Source organism: Ipomoea triloba, chromosome 5 (genome assembly GCF_003576645.1).
Source record: "Ipomoea triloba cultivar NCNSP0323 chromosome 5, ASM357664v1".
NCBI classification, from domain to species: domain Eukaryota; kingdom Viridiplantae; phylum Streptophyta; class Magnoliopsida; order Solanales; family Convolvulaceae; genus Ipomoea; species Ipomoea triloba.
In genome coordinates this window covers 21,595,207-21,608,065 of record NC_044920.1, presented here as the reverse complement: position 1 = coordinate 21,608,065, position 12,859 = coordinate 21,595,207, and the positions used below count along the sequence as shown (strand labels likewise).

General features: G+C 35.0%; 1 protein-coding gene, 1 non-coding gene and 1 pseudogene across 2 annotated transcripts; 1 reads left to right on the top strand and 2 right to left on the bottom strand.

The window, feature by feature from the left end:
* Positions 1-2,950: 2,950 nt before the first annotated feature.
* Positions 2,951-4,015, top strand: LOC116020396 (annotated as a pseudogene).
* A 2,410-nt stretch (positions 4,016-6,425) lies between these two features.
* TRNAI-UAU lies at positions 6,426-6,499 on the bottom strand. Its single transcript has one exon. It is a non-coding gene; the product is annotated as a tRNA-Ile (tRNA).
* A 1,050-nt stretch (positions 6,500-7,549) lies between these two features.
* LOC116020395 (monocopper oxidase-like protein SKU5) lies at positions 7,550-12,149 on the bottom strand. The gene is made up of 9 exons (XM_031260872.1): positions 12,006-12,149; positions 11,167-11,276; positions 10,804-11,074; positions 10,559-10,697; positions 9,603-9,969; positions 8,621-8,986; positions 8,444-8,522; positions 7,747-7,949; positions 7,550-7,646 (listed from the first exon to the last, which is right to left on the bottom strand). Exons 1-9 carry the CDS (start codon positions 12,147-12,149, stop codon positions 7,550-7,552), a joined length of 1,776 nt encoding a protein of 591 aa, XP_031116732.1.
* Positions 12,150-12,859: the final 710 nt, after the last annotated feature.

Here is a 12,859-nt window from a genome sequence, read left to right as displayed (position 1 = left end):
TTCATTATTCTAACACATAAAGTACATTATTCTAATTCATAAAATACATTATGTTTATTTCAGAATGTTCACTATTTTAACACAAACGCCGAGCAATGAGTTATTTTTTTAATATCAAAATAATGTCATTTTGTACCATGATCCACACAATTGTATGAACTAATAATTTGTTTACTATACACTTTTAATAATTGGGTGTTAATATGAGCGGCTCCAAACAAAGAATCATGTCATCACCGGTAATATAAGCTTGCTAGAGAGGTTTTATTTTTGTCAGATTGTTAGGGAGGAATCATGTCACTCCTCCTTCCGTTATTGTTGATGGTTTGGTTTTTAATTATCTAAATTAATATATGAGCTTTTTTTTTAAATTTTTTTAAATTTAAATATGAGCTTTTACTTTCAAAATTAAATTTTTTTAAATTTAAATATGAGCTTTTACTTTCAAAATAGAATTTTTTTAAATTTAAATATGAGCTTTTACTTTCAAAATAGTTATTGTTGATGGTTTGGTTTTTAATTATCTAAATTAATATATGAGCTTTTTTTTTAAATTTTTTTAAATTTAAATATGAGCTTTTACTTTCAAAATAGATCCAACATCAGCTTCAACTAGGGATTATCTAAATCAGTACGTACTCTATCTGACACTAAACTTAACCTATCTAGTTTGTCATAATAATTTTGTCAATTACAAATTAGGGTTTACAATACTAAATACTAACCTAACATTTTACTTTTCTTTACTTCCGACTTTTGTAGATACAAATTTCTTATTAACTTCAATTTCTATTACAAGCATTATATTACTTATATTCCATTTTCAATTACTACATTGGAGAAAGGATTGAAGATCTCCATTTCCTAAGTTCATCTCAATTAGATAAGTCCATTCTTATTTCATTTCTTTGCACTTTTACCCATTACTTTGATTATCTTGATTTTTTACTTGTGATTCTTATAATTGTGTTTTTGGTCATGTATCTATTGTTACTTCTAATTTGATCATGTGAGTAGATTCCTTAGGAGGGNAATTTTTTTAAATTTAAATATGAGCTTTTACTTTCAAAATAGATCCAACATCAGCTTCAACTAGGGATTATCTAAATCAGTACGTACTCTATCTGACACTAAACTTAACCTATCTAGTTTGTCATAATAATTTTGTCAATTACAAATTAGGGTTTACAATACTAAATACTAACCTAACATTTTACTTTTCTTTACTTCCGACTTTTGTAGATACAAATTTCTTATTAACTTCAATTTCTATTACAAGCATTATATTACTTATATTCCATTTTCAATTACTACATTGGAGAAAGGATTGAAGATCTCCATTTCCTAAGTTCATCTCAATTAGATAAGTCCATTCTTATTTCATTTCTTTGCACTTTTACCCATTACTTTGATTATCTTGATTTTTTACTTGTGATTCTTATAATTGTGTTTTTGGTCATGTATCTATTGTTACTTCTAATTTGATCATGTGAGTAGATTCCTTAGGAGGGAGATAGAGATGCAAATTAAGATTTTGGAGATGTGATCTTGAGTTGGTTGAGTAGGGGAGATGAGACTTGACTTGGATGATGTTGGCCAATGTGATTAAGTCTTGTTTAGGAAGTGATTACCTAATCTAGACTCAAGAGGCTGATCAACCTTGCTTCACTGAAAGGGAGGTATGGGATGTCAAAGACACAAGTGTTTTATGAAATGTCTCTTAGTCACTCATGAGTCATGAGAATGTCCCCAAGTGTTCAAAGAGTGTGGAATAATCTTGAGAAAGGCTTCCTCCCAATTATATGACATTCATTATCTAGTCTATTATATTGACTCTTTCCCTTGTTCCCGATTCGACTATGTTTCTTTGTCCTAATTCAAGTTCATAGTCCCCTCTATCTTTCCTATTATTGTTAATCATATCATTTAATTTGCTATTTGATTTGTTATCCCTAATGATTATTTGGGCTAGATTTCCACAAGAATATTAATACCTTGTGCTTGGGAGACGTAATCTTGACTCCTCCAATCTCATCCTCACACAAAACGGGATAATTGGACCAATGGCCTACATGCTTGTAATTACCACCTAGTTCACTAATGCATCTAGAATTTTCACGGCCTACATGCTTGTAATTACCACCTAGTTCACTAATGCATCTAGAATTTTCACATATTGTTGTTGAAGAAAAGGGTTGTGCTAGAATACCAGTTTATGAATTATGATGGACAAGTCCTAGATGAACCAATAGCAATTTGAGGTAAGGTCAAGATTTTAGTGTAGTGGGCTATAATCTTTCAATTCCCAGGATCAAACAAATATGGTCCCGGGGCTTGAACCCACGACCTTCAGCTCATAAGACCAACACTCTAACCAATTGAGCTACAGGACCATTTCATTTGTATCCTTGTTAAGATTATGTAATAACGGCTGAAGATTTAGGCTTTTTTGCAAAGAATTCCATGAATGATATTTTCTTATAGATTTAGAATACTATACACAATCATTAATGCGTGTATCGTGGTTTACACAGCTGTGTTGACTAAGGTCCAAAAATACATAAAGTATACTATTCTAACTCATAAAATATATTATTATTCTAATACATAAAGTATATTATTCTAAGTCATAAAATACATTATCTTACTCCAAAAATTTCATTATTCTAACATATAAAGTACATTATACATTATTCTAACACATAAAATACATTAATTATCTTACCTCAGAAATTTCATTATTCTAACGCATAAAAGTACATTATTCTAATTCATAAAATACATTATTTTATTTCAGAATGTTCACTATTTTAACACACACGCAGAGCAATGAATTATTTTTTAACATCAAAATAATGTCGTTTTGTACCATGATCCACACAACTGTATGGACCAATAATTTACTTACTATACAGTTCTAACAATTGGGTCTTAATATGAGCGGGTCCAAATGAAGAATCATGTCACCGATAATATAAGTTTGCTAGAGAGGCTTTTTTTGTCAGATTGTTAGGGAGGAATCATGGCACTCCTCCTTCCGTTATTGTTGATGGTTTGGTTTTTAAGAGTTAATACCCAAAATGGTCTCTCAATTATAGCGAAATTCACAAATTAGTCATCGACTATTGATTGAATCCAATTAAGTCCTTAACATTTCAATTTTTACCCAATTAAGTCCTACGTCTATTTGGTCGTTTGTTGGTCGTGATTTCCGAGGGTATATATGTAATTCACGTGCAAATCTCAAAAGTTAATTCTTATAAAAAATAAAAGAAAAATACTTCTTCGATTACAGAGAGAGAAATCCTCTGCCTGATGCGACGGTGAAACTGTGCGACTCTTGCAATGCGGTGTCCGTCGTGTTTTGTGGCGCCGACATGGCGTTCCTCTACTTGGTGTGCGAGACCAAGATCCATGCGGCCAACAAGCTCGTGTAGCGCCACGTACACATCTGGGTTTGCAAGGTCTTCGAGCATACCCCGGCGGCCCGGCCAGTTGCACCTGTAAGATAAACGCCACCACCTCTGCGTCACGTGAGCCCACGACATCTACTCTGCGAACTCGCTAACCATCATTTAAGTAACGAGTTCAATAACCAGAACTCGGAAGAAGCGGAGGCGGCGTCGTGGCTGCTCCCTACTCCGAACAACGCCAAAGGAGTCGATTTGGAGGGATAAGTACAAATCTGCAAACTACTTGCTCAATGACATGGATATGTATCTGAATATGGCAATGATATCCGGCGGTGGAGATCAGAATTTAGAAACCGCGCCACCACCGGATCCCGCCCCATAGTCGGTGGTGGAGAAGAAAATCGAGACTAGACACCTTCCCGCCCTATAGTCGATGAATCCCCAACATACAAATTAAAATAGGCTTCGCCACCAGATCTAAGTCGCCGTTCATGTACAACTTCGCCTCTCAATCCATCAGTTAAAGCGTAGGTTTTTCAATTGTGAATTTACATATATACCCTCGAAGATCACAACCAACAAATGACCAAATAGACGGATGACTTAATTGGGTAAAAATTGAAAAGTTAAGGACTTAATTGGATTCAATCAATAGTCAAGGACCAATTTGTGAATTTGGCTATAGCCGACGGACCATTTTGGCTATTAACTAGGTTTTTAATTATCTAAATTAATATATGAGCTTTATTTTATTTTATTTTTTAAATTTAAATATGAGTTTTTACTTTCAAATAGATCCAACATCAGCTAGCTTCAACTAGGGATGATCATAGTTTGACTTGAACTGAATTAGATACTGTAATACCGAACCAAAATTGAAACCATTGGGACAGTTGTATTTATGATTTATAATCAGAATTCAAAAGGTTCTAGCTCCGATTTATTAAAATTGAGAATCAAAGCCGCCAACATCGATTTATCATTTATCAAAATCGTGAACCGTCGGTTCAAAATCAAATCGTAATCATACCTAGCTCAACCCATTATATCTTCCCACACCAAGCTAGAATTTTCTCGAATCCATCCACGTAGTTTTATTTAAAAGAAAAAAAAAGTCAAAACTACTATTAATTTGAACTATATAAAAATTCAAAAAATATTTTTTTTGTAAATGATTTCTAGAAAGTGACTCATATTTTAACAAATATTTTAATTTTTTAGTGTTTGGTTGAAAGTAATTTTTTTTTTATTTGGTTTGTTTTTTGAAAAATGAACAAAAATCTATTACAATGTTATTTCTTATAAAATATTAATATTAATTATTTTAATGTTAATAATAATAAGTGTAACACATAAAAATGTGATAATTAAAAACAAAAACAAAACCCTCTCTCTGACTTTTCGAAAATTGAAAGTTCAAGTAAACTTAAATGCAAAGTTAAATCAGAGTTTGTAAAGTTTGTAACGCAACGGAAAATATTTTAACCCATTTAGTTTAGGCACGAGTTTTGTTCTTCTTAAGTTTATGTTTGATTGTCTAGTACTTGAAAGTAAAATGCTGGTAATTAAAAGATAAAAAAAAATGGAGATTTTTATTGTAGTTGGCTAATCGTACTAGGCTACTCTACTCTTCTCTTAAAACTCCAACTAATTCTCTGTTGTCATGAGTAACCTTACGCTCGTAAGTCGTAACACTCAAGTTTAATTAGAAAGTCAATCTCTGTTATTCTAACGGCTAGCTTCCAAAGGTTCTAGTGTAGTGCCTGTTCTGCAAGATCTTCAATCAACACTCTAACTGACACTAAATATAACCTAGCTAGTTTGTCATAATAATTTTGTCGGGGTTAGTTTACAATACTAAATACTAAGCTAATCTAACATTTTACTTTTCTTTACTTCCAACTTTTGTAAATACAAATTTCTTATCAACTTCAATTTCTATTACAAGCATTATATTACTTATATTCAATTTTCAATTACTACATTGGAGCAAGGATTGAAGATCTCCATTTCCAAGCTCATCTCAATTAGATAAGTCCATTCTTATTTTTTTCTTTGCACTTTTACCCATTACTTTGATTATCTTGATCTTTTACTTGTGATTCTTATAGATTGTGTTTTTGGTCATGTATCTATTGTTACTTCTAATTTGATCATGTGATGAGTAGATTCCTTATGAGGGGATGTAGATTAAGATTTTGGAGATGCGATCTTTAGTTGGTTGAGTAGGGGAGATGGGACTTGACTTGGATGATGTTGGCCAACGTGATTAAGTCTTGTTTAGGAAGTGATTACCTAATCTAGGTTCGAGAGGTTGATCAACCATGCTTCACCGAAAGGGAGGTATGGGATGTCAATGACACCAAGTGTTTTATGAAATGTCTCTTAGTCACTCATGAGTCATGAAAATGTCCCCAAGTGTTCAAAGAGTGTGGAATAATCTTGAGAAAAGCTTCCTCCCAATTATATGGCATTCATTATCTAGTCAATTGACTATTTCCCTTGTTCCCGATTTGACTATGTTTCTTTGTCGTAATCCAAGTTTGTATTCCCCTCTATCTTACCTATTATTGTTAATCGATCATATCATTTAATTTGCTATTTGATTTGTCATTTGTTATCCCCAATTGTTGTTTGGGCTAGATTTCCACAAGAATATTTAAGACCTTGTGCTTGAGAGACATAATCTTGACTTCTCCAATCCTTTGAGAACGATGTCCGGTGTGAGGATACTCATTCACAAATATTCTCCATCAAGCCTTATGATATGTTAGGGATAATTGGACAAATGGCCTACATGGTGTAATTACCACCTAGTTCACTAATGCATCTAGAATTTTCACATATTGTTGTTGAAGAAAAGAGTTGTGCTAGGTTATGATGGACAAGTCCTAGATGAAGTGATGAACCAATAGCAATTTGAGGTAAGGTCTAGATTTAGTGTAGTGGGCTAATCTTTCAATTCCCAGGCTCAAAACTAAGGGAGTAGGCTTGTGTCCAAATATATTAGAATGGTCCCGGCGGGGCTCGAACCCGCGACCTTCGGCTCATAAGACCAACGCTCTAACCAACTGAGCTACGGGACCATTTTGTTTGTATTTTTGTTACGGTTATTTAATAATGGTTGAAGATTTAGGCTTTTTTGCGAAGAATTCCATGAATGCTCTCGTCTCCATGTTCTTCTGGTTCTCCTCTCAATTCTTTTTTTTTTTTTTTTTTTTTTTTTTTTTTTAAATTTCTCTAAAGTCCTAGTTGTTACGGAATCAAGAGTATGTATTAAGAATCTCATACTCTAAGAGAAGATAACAAATGTAGTAGTTTGTTGATTAATTTAAGACAACTAGATGAGTACAATAAGACTATACTAAAGCAACGTTTAAATTGTGTTGAGCAACAATTTATTTTGGATGCATCTAGAGTTGAGTTTTAGTTTTGTTTCACATGCTCTTTTCCTTGTTTCTAGTTTTCCTTGATTTTCTAATATACTAAAAAACAATTTTGATTATATTATGAAAAAATTACATTTTTGGTTCCTAAATTATATGGAAATTGTAGAATTCGTCCTTACTTACTAGTCATGCTCACTTCTCATTTATAAGTTATAACTAACATTGCAAATTTCCTCTTTTATATAACAACACATGGGACAAAATTTGCAACGTGAATTATAACTTATGGACAGAGAAGTGAGCACGACCTTAAAAAAATAATGAAATTTGCAACGTTAGTTATAGTTTAAGGACGATAAGTGAGCACGAGTAACAAGTATGGACCAATCCTACTATTACCCACAAAAAGTGCCATTTTTTCTTATATTATTGATTCCAATTAAATAAAAATAATTCTCATCACTACAAGAGAAAAAATAACACAAAGAAAATAAAATGACACAAGTCAACTACCCATAAATCATTCATCATCACCTTGGAGCCTTAGATACACACAAGAAAAAAAAAAAAATGGATCCCCATTTACCTATTATCAACCAGTGTTTGAATAAATGCAGTAAAATACATGCATGTGCATAACCAAATAATCTCCCAACTATGATTTCACAAATAAATAAATAATCAGCCCCATTAGATCTTCCATTAACAATAAGCTCCCAATTCCATTGTGTACCAAACCAAACCTTATTAAAGAATGTAAAGGATGGCAAAGAACAGCAATAACAGTGACAGATATGGCTCAGAGCTTCCCAGCAAGGTTGTAGCAGATGATGTTTTTTGTGCCCTGAAATTCAAAAATGAAAAAACAAATCAACAGTTGAGTACCAGGGGGAGAAAAAGATGGATGTTGGGAGATTTGGGAAAGGTGGGGTTTAGTTTAGTACTTTTGCTTATATGCAAGAGCTCCACAATAAAGAACATTGTCTGGTGCAGGATCTTCGGTTTTGTTGTCAGTGTCTTCAGGGTTGGTAATTCTAATATAAGTTTCCTGGCCTAGATACCATCTGTCAAGGTTTTCTGTTCTAAGGTTCCAAACACCAACGTTGTCAAGATATGCCAAGATTGCTGTCCATCCTCCAGCAAAAACCTAAGGACAGTTCAAGGTTAAAGTGGAAAACAATTCACAGCCAAATACCAAGATGGTTTTAATGAACCAAGTAAATGAAACTTCAATACTGTTTGGCAGAGGCAGGTGAAGGGTAAAGTCCAGCACCAGGTGGCTAGGGTTGGGTGAAGACTTAAAAGGGTCAAATCCAATACCTTATCTCTCGAAAATGTGATGAGTATAAGGAAATAAAGTTTAACTTTTGGTGTAATGGTCAACCCTTGATCCCAACTGGTGTTGGAGGAATTTGTCAGAGGCCAGTCAAGGACTAAGTCCAGTACCATGTGACTTGGTAGATTGTGGGGCGGAGGAGGGCAAAATTCAACACCAGTGGCTAGGGGATTGTTGGGCAGAGACCAGAAAGGCCAAGTCCAGCACCCTGCCTCTCGAAAATGTGGCGGTATAAGGAAATAAAATTGCGTTTTCACTATGAGCTAAAGCTTTTGGCGTAGTAGTAACAAATATGTACAGCAAACCTGTGTAGTGCAGCGAGATATTGCATCCCATCTATTATACGAACCCCGGCTGTTCTCAGCCCATTCTCCATAACCCATCCTGCATTTTTTAGTAACAACAATTGCTTATGACATGTACATTGGTGGAATTGGAGAAATAATCAGTAAAGATAAGATGTATCTGTAAGAAAGATATACCCAACCACGAAGAACGAATAACCATCCATGTGAAAGCTCTGGACATTGGTATCATTGTTCTGCAATATGATTTCTATGAACCCCTTGTATGTACCATTGATGATTGATTTGCCCTTCCTAGGTGGTCTGTCCACTGGATTATGTGGAAAATCAAGCTTGTACTCCCTTGGCACATGGAACAAATCTGCAAGCCTAATTGGAGTCTTTGGATGATCAAAAGATAGCCCATTGTATGTAGCTCGCAGTTCTCCACCAATAACGCCAGGCCGGATGCTCCTTAAAATGTAAGCATCAGTGACATTAACAGAGCCATAACGGAAAGATCCTTGAGGATTTGGACGAGCACCACTAGCAGATACATTTTGCCTGCATTGCATTTAAGAAACATCTTAAGAAAATGGTCTCTTGGTGATATTTATCATTTCAGAAGGTGTAATTGCAAGGGGATTGGAGGATAGTCACTTCTAGCTGGTCACAGAGGCACAGAGTATTATGTTCAAAACAAATCCTTAAAGCATAAATGAGTTGTTGGGTGGAGACCAGTAAAGGGTCAAGTCCTGCACCAGGTGGTTAGGAGACTGTTGGGCGGATGCAAGGGTCAAGTCCAGCATCCTGTCTCTTGAAAATGTGACAGTATAAAGAAATAAAATTACGCCCTTCGCTACTAGCTATAGCTTTTGAAGTAGTGGTAGGTAAACACTTAATCCTAACAGGAGTTTTGACAGTCACTTCAAGTTGTCCATAGAGTATTATGTTCAAAACAAATCCTTAAAGCATAAAGGAGTTGTTGGGTGGAGGCTGGTGAAGGGTCAAGTCCAGCACCAGGTGGCTAGGGGATTATTGGGCAAAAACCGGAAGAGCCAATTCTAACACCTTGTCTTGAAAATATGGTAGTATAAGAAAATAAAGTTGCGCCTTCGCTACTAGCTATAGCTTTTGGCGTAATGGTAAACGTTTGATCCTAACAGGAGTTTTGACAAACCTGATGCTCAAGGCCTGATTCATAGAATACGATTTGTCGTACACATCATTGGGTGGATCCGGGATAGGACCAGTTGCCTTTCCTTTCGAGTTAGAATAGTGCAAAACAGCAACCCCGGTTACCTTCTGCCAAACCGATTCATTTACAAACCTAACGCTTGCAACAATGTAGTAATCAGTACTTGCATTCTGATCCATTGTAACCAAAAAAGTGTAGGATTGCCCAACATGGATATCTAAGCTGGTGAAGTTCTGCTGTGAAGTATAAGTTCCCTCTGTCTCTACAAGAAGTAAATTATGGTTCTGAATCCGGAAGTTCAACGAGGTTGAAACTCCAACATTGTGCACACGAACTCGATACGTCTTGCCTGCAGTGTTTCAAATCTATTGGTTGTGACAGAAAACTGAAAATATACTGGAAAGCTTTAGGTAACAAGTTTGCCAATAAGAAATTTAATCAGAAATGCAAATTTCACAGGAAAAGAAACGACTTTTAACATATATACAAGATTTTCATTTTAGCAAAAGACCAGGAACAAAAAACAAGTGACTTCTTAGGATCAAACGGTACCCATGACCTAGATCTGATACCACTTGTTAAGACCAAATACTTATCACTGTGCCAAAAGGTATAGCTAGTAGTAAAATGCACAACTTTATTTCCTTACGCCATCACATTTTTGATAGGCAGGGTGCTAGACTTGGCCCTTTACTGGCCTCCACCTAACGGACTTGGCCCTTCATCGGCATCGCCCAACATGACTTACTAATGCCAAAACTACACCTCAATACTCCAAATTGCAGACATCAGAAAACAGATAAACACTAAGCAGGATTTAGGGTGAAATGACTCAAAAACTTATCATGTTTTTGAGTGTTTTTCATCGGCCTTAGGGCAGAGACAAGAACCAAGGAAAAATAAAAACAGTAAAAAGACAAAAAGTTTGCAAGCTCAACCTGGATTAACATTAATTGTTTCATAATCAATGCCATCCGGAACAAGTGAAGAATTGTATCTGTAGGGTCCCTTGCCGTTAATAAGAACGCCATCAGGCCTTCCCAGCTTTTTTCCATTATCAAGATCATCTCGCAAAGCCTACCATTGAGCAGTGAATCAAAAAGTTAGATACCATGTACTGAACTACAAATCCAGTATATCTCACTCAAACACAATTCAAATCAAGACTACTACTAATACCAACCGTGTGATTTCGGGTATACCAGTCACCAATAAAGACGACAATATCTCCATCAGGAAAACCAAAAGGAAGAGAAATTACAGGACGGTTCGTGATGATGAACGAACCAAAACCCCCCGATGCTCTCTGCATCTTAAGCGAAGGAAAGTAGAAGAAACTCCCTATCTGGTCCTTCACCTGAAACTGGTAAGTCCAGTTCCACTTTGAAGGGATAGGGCAATTGGTTCCCAGAACACCATCTTGCCACGATGTTTGCAGCATATGAAGTCCAGGCCTGCGAAACCAAATCCATACAAAGTAAGAAATCCATTTTTTCCAGCCTTTCTTCTCCCCTCCCAACAGCATACATTATCCATAGAAACATACCAGGTAACAAGAAGGTCCTCATCCAATTTGTTCCTCACATTCACCACAACATACTCATTAGTTGTAACATTAATAACAGGACCTGGAAATTTCCCATTAACTGCAATTACCTGTATCCAAGCATTAAAATATATATGAGCATATCATATCATCTTGTTTGTTCATAAGAAGCCAACTCACTATAGTGGCATTATTCATCCTAATTGTACTCCTTCATCCAAAATACAAATTAAACATGACCATGTAATTATGTAAATGAAAAACTGATGGACAAAAGTAAAACTAAATTCTTAACATTCTACTCCAAAAAAAAAAAAAACAAACAAACAAACAAAACAAAACAAAAAAAATATTATCCATACTTTTAAAAGAAGAAAAAGAGAAAAGAGTCCATTCACTTTAATCAATACTAAGGTGTGATAGTGATTGCAATTTGCAAACATCATCAAACATAATTTTTTATTTCGAAGAGCATTTTCCCATAATAAACTATATATGTAATAGAATCCCGACTACCTCAAGTGGTAGACCTCCTGACCTAAATCACCATTCCAAAGGCAGGGTAGGGCTCCCTAGGCTAGAGTTTAGACCTTGGCTCCTAGATTGGAGATTGGGCTCTCCAAGTTGTCGAAAGTGCAGAGATAATAGATCTCTTGTGTGCAGAGTCAATGACAGAACTGACTGAGAGGCTGATTAGACTCGTGCAGGTTCCAAGCTAAGGATTAGTTTTGCTTAATGTATCAATATATACATACACACACACAATAGAAATACATAATCTCTATCTAAACCTTATATTCTCACTTCTGAGACGTAAAAGATTAGAGCTTTAGTGTGACCTGCTGAGGAACACCGAGCGGAGAGGCGATGATGTACTTGTATTCCAGCTCGTAGTTGACTACTTGGTCGGCGGCGAAGCATACACTGAAAAAGAGCAAAGCTTTGCAAATGGCAACCCGAAGCAAAGCGCCAAACAACGCCATTGATGAACAAAGAAAAAAAAAACTGAGTGAATACAGGTTACAGAAAAAGAACTGATGAGAGAAGAAGAAAAGAACTGGGAGAAGGTGACGACAAGAACGCGAAGAGAATTCAATTTCTGTTTTGTTTGGGTATATTTCCTAGAATCATAGATTTCCTTGTATATCAACGCGGCTAGTAAATGCATGGGTCAAAACTTTCAAAATTAAGCAATTCTCCAAATATAGGAGATGATGATACTCATGCTACAAACAGTACATATATTTTCAAAAAAAAAAAAAAAACAGTACATATTTACCCCCGTCAAATTTATTTTTAAATCTTCACTTTTTGTTAAGATCCAATTCATGGATATTAATATAGGTAAATTATAAAGTTTATCAAGTAATTTTAACATATTTAACTACTATTAGTTGTTTGACTTGATTAAACCGTCAGCTTATTGTCTTCTAAATATTAAAATTAAAAACAGCTGCTCAAAATAATTTTTAAGAAAATAAATTATACCCTAATTTTTAATTAATTATTTACTTTTTATATGCAAGGAATATATGAAACCATCTACACAATGCTAAAATTTAAGTGGTAGTTTAAGTGGCAAATGAGCTTCTTTATGAAAAAAATTATGAAATAACTCAAATTCAATTGTCCCACAAATGATAACATGTGCCTCTCGGAGCGAGCGGAAATTAGTCAGGTAGACCCGGAACAC

Excerpts from the sequence above, each read along its gene's own strand:
- LOC116020395 (XM_031260872.1), bottom strand. The coding sequence starts at position 12,149 with ATGGCGTTGTTTGGCGCTTTGCTTCGGGTTGCCATTTGCAAAGCTTTG. Across the intron at positions 9,970-10,558 it reads AACAATTAATGTTAATCCAG|GCAAGACGTATCGAGTTCGT; the intron begins GTTGAGCTTGCA and ends GAAACACTGCAG. Across the intron at positions 7,647-7,746 it reads GCTCTTGCATATAAGCAAAA|GGCACAAAAAACATCATCTG; the intron begins GTACTAAACTAA and ends TTTGAATTTCAG.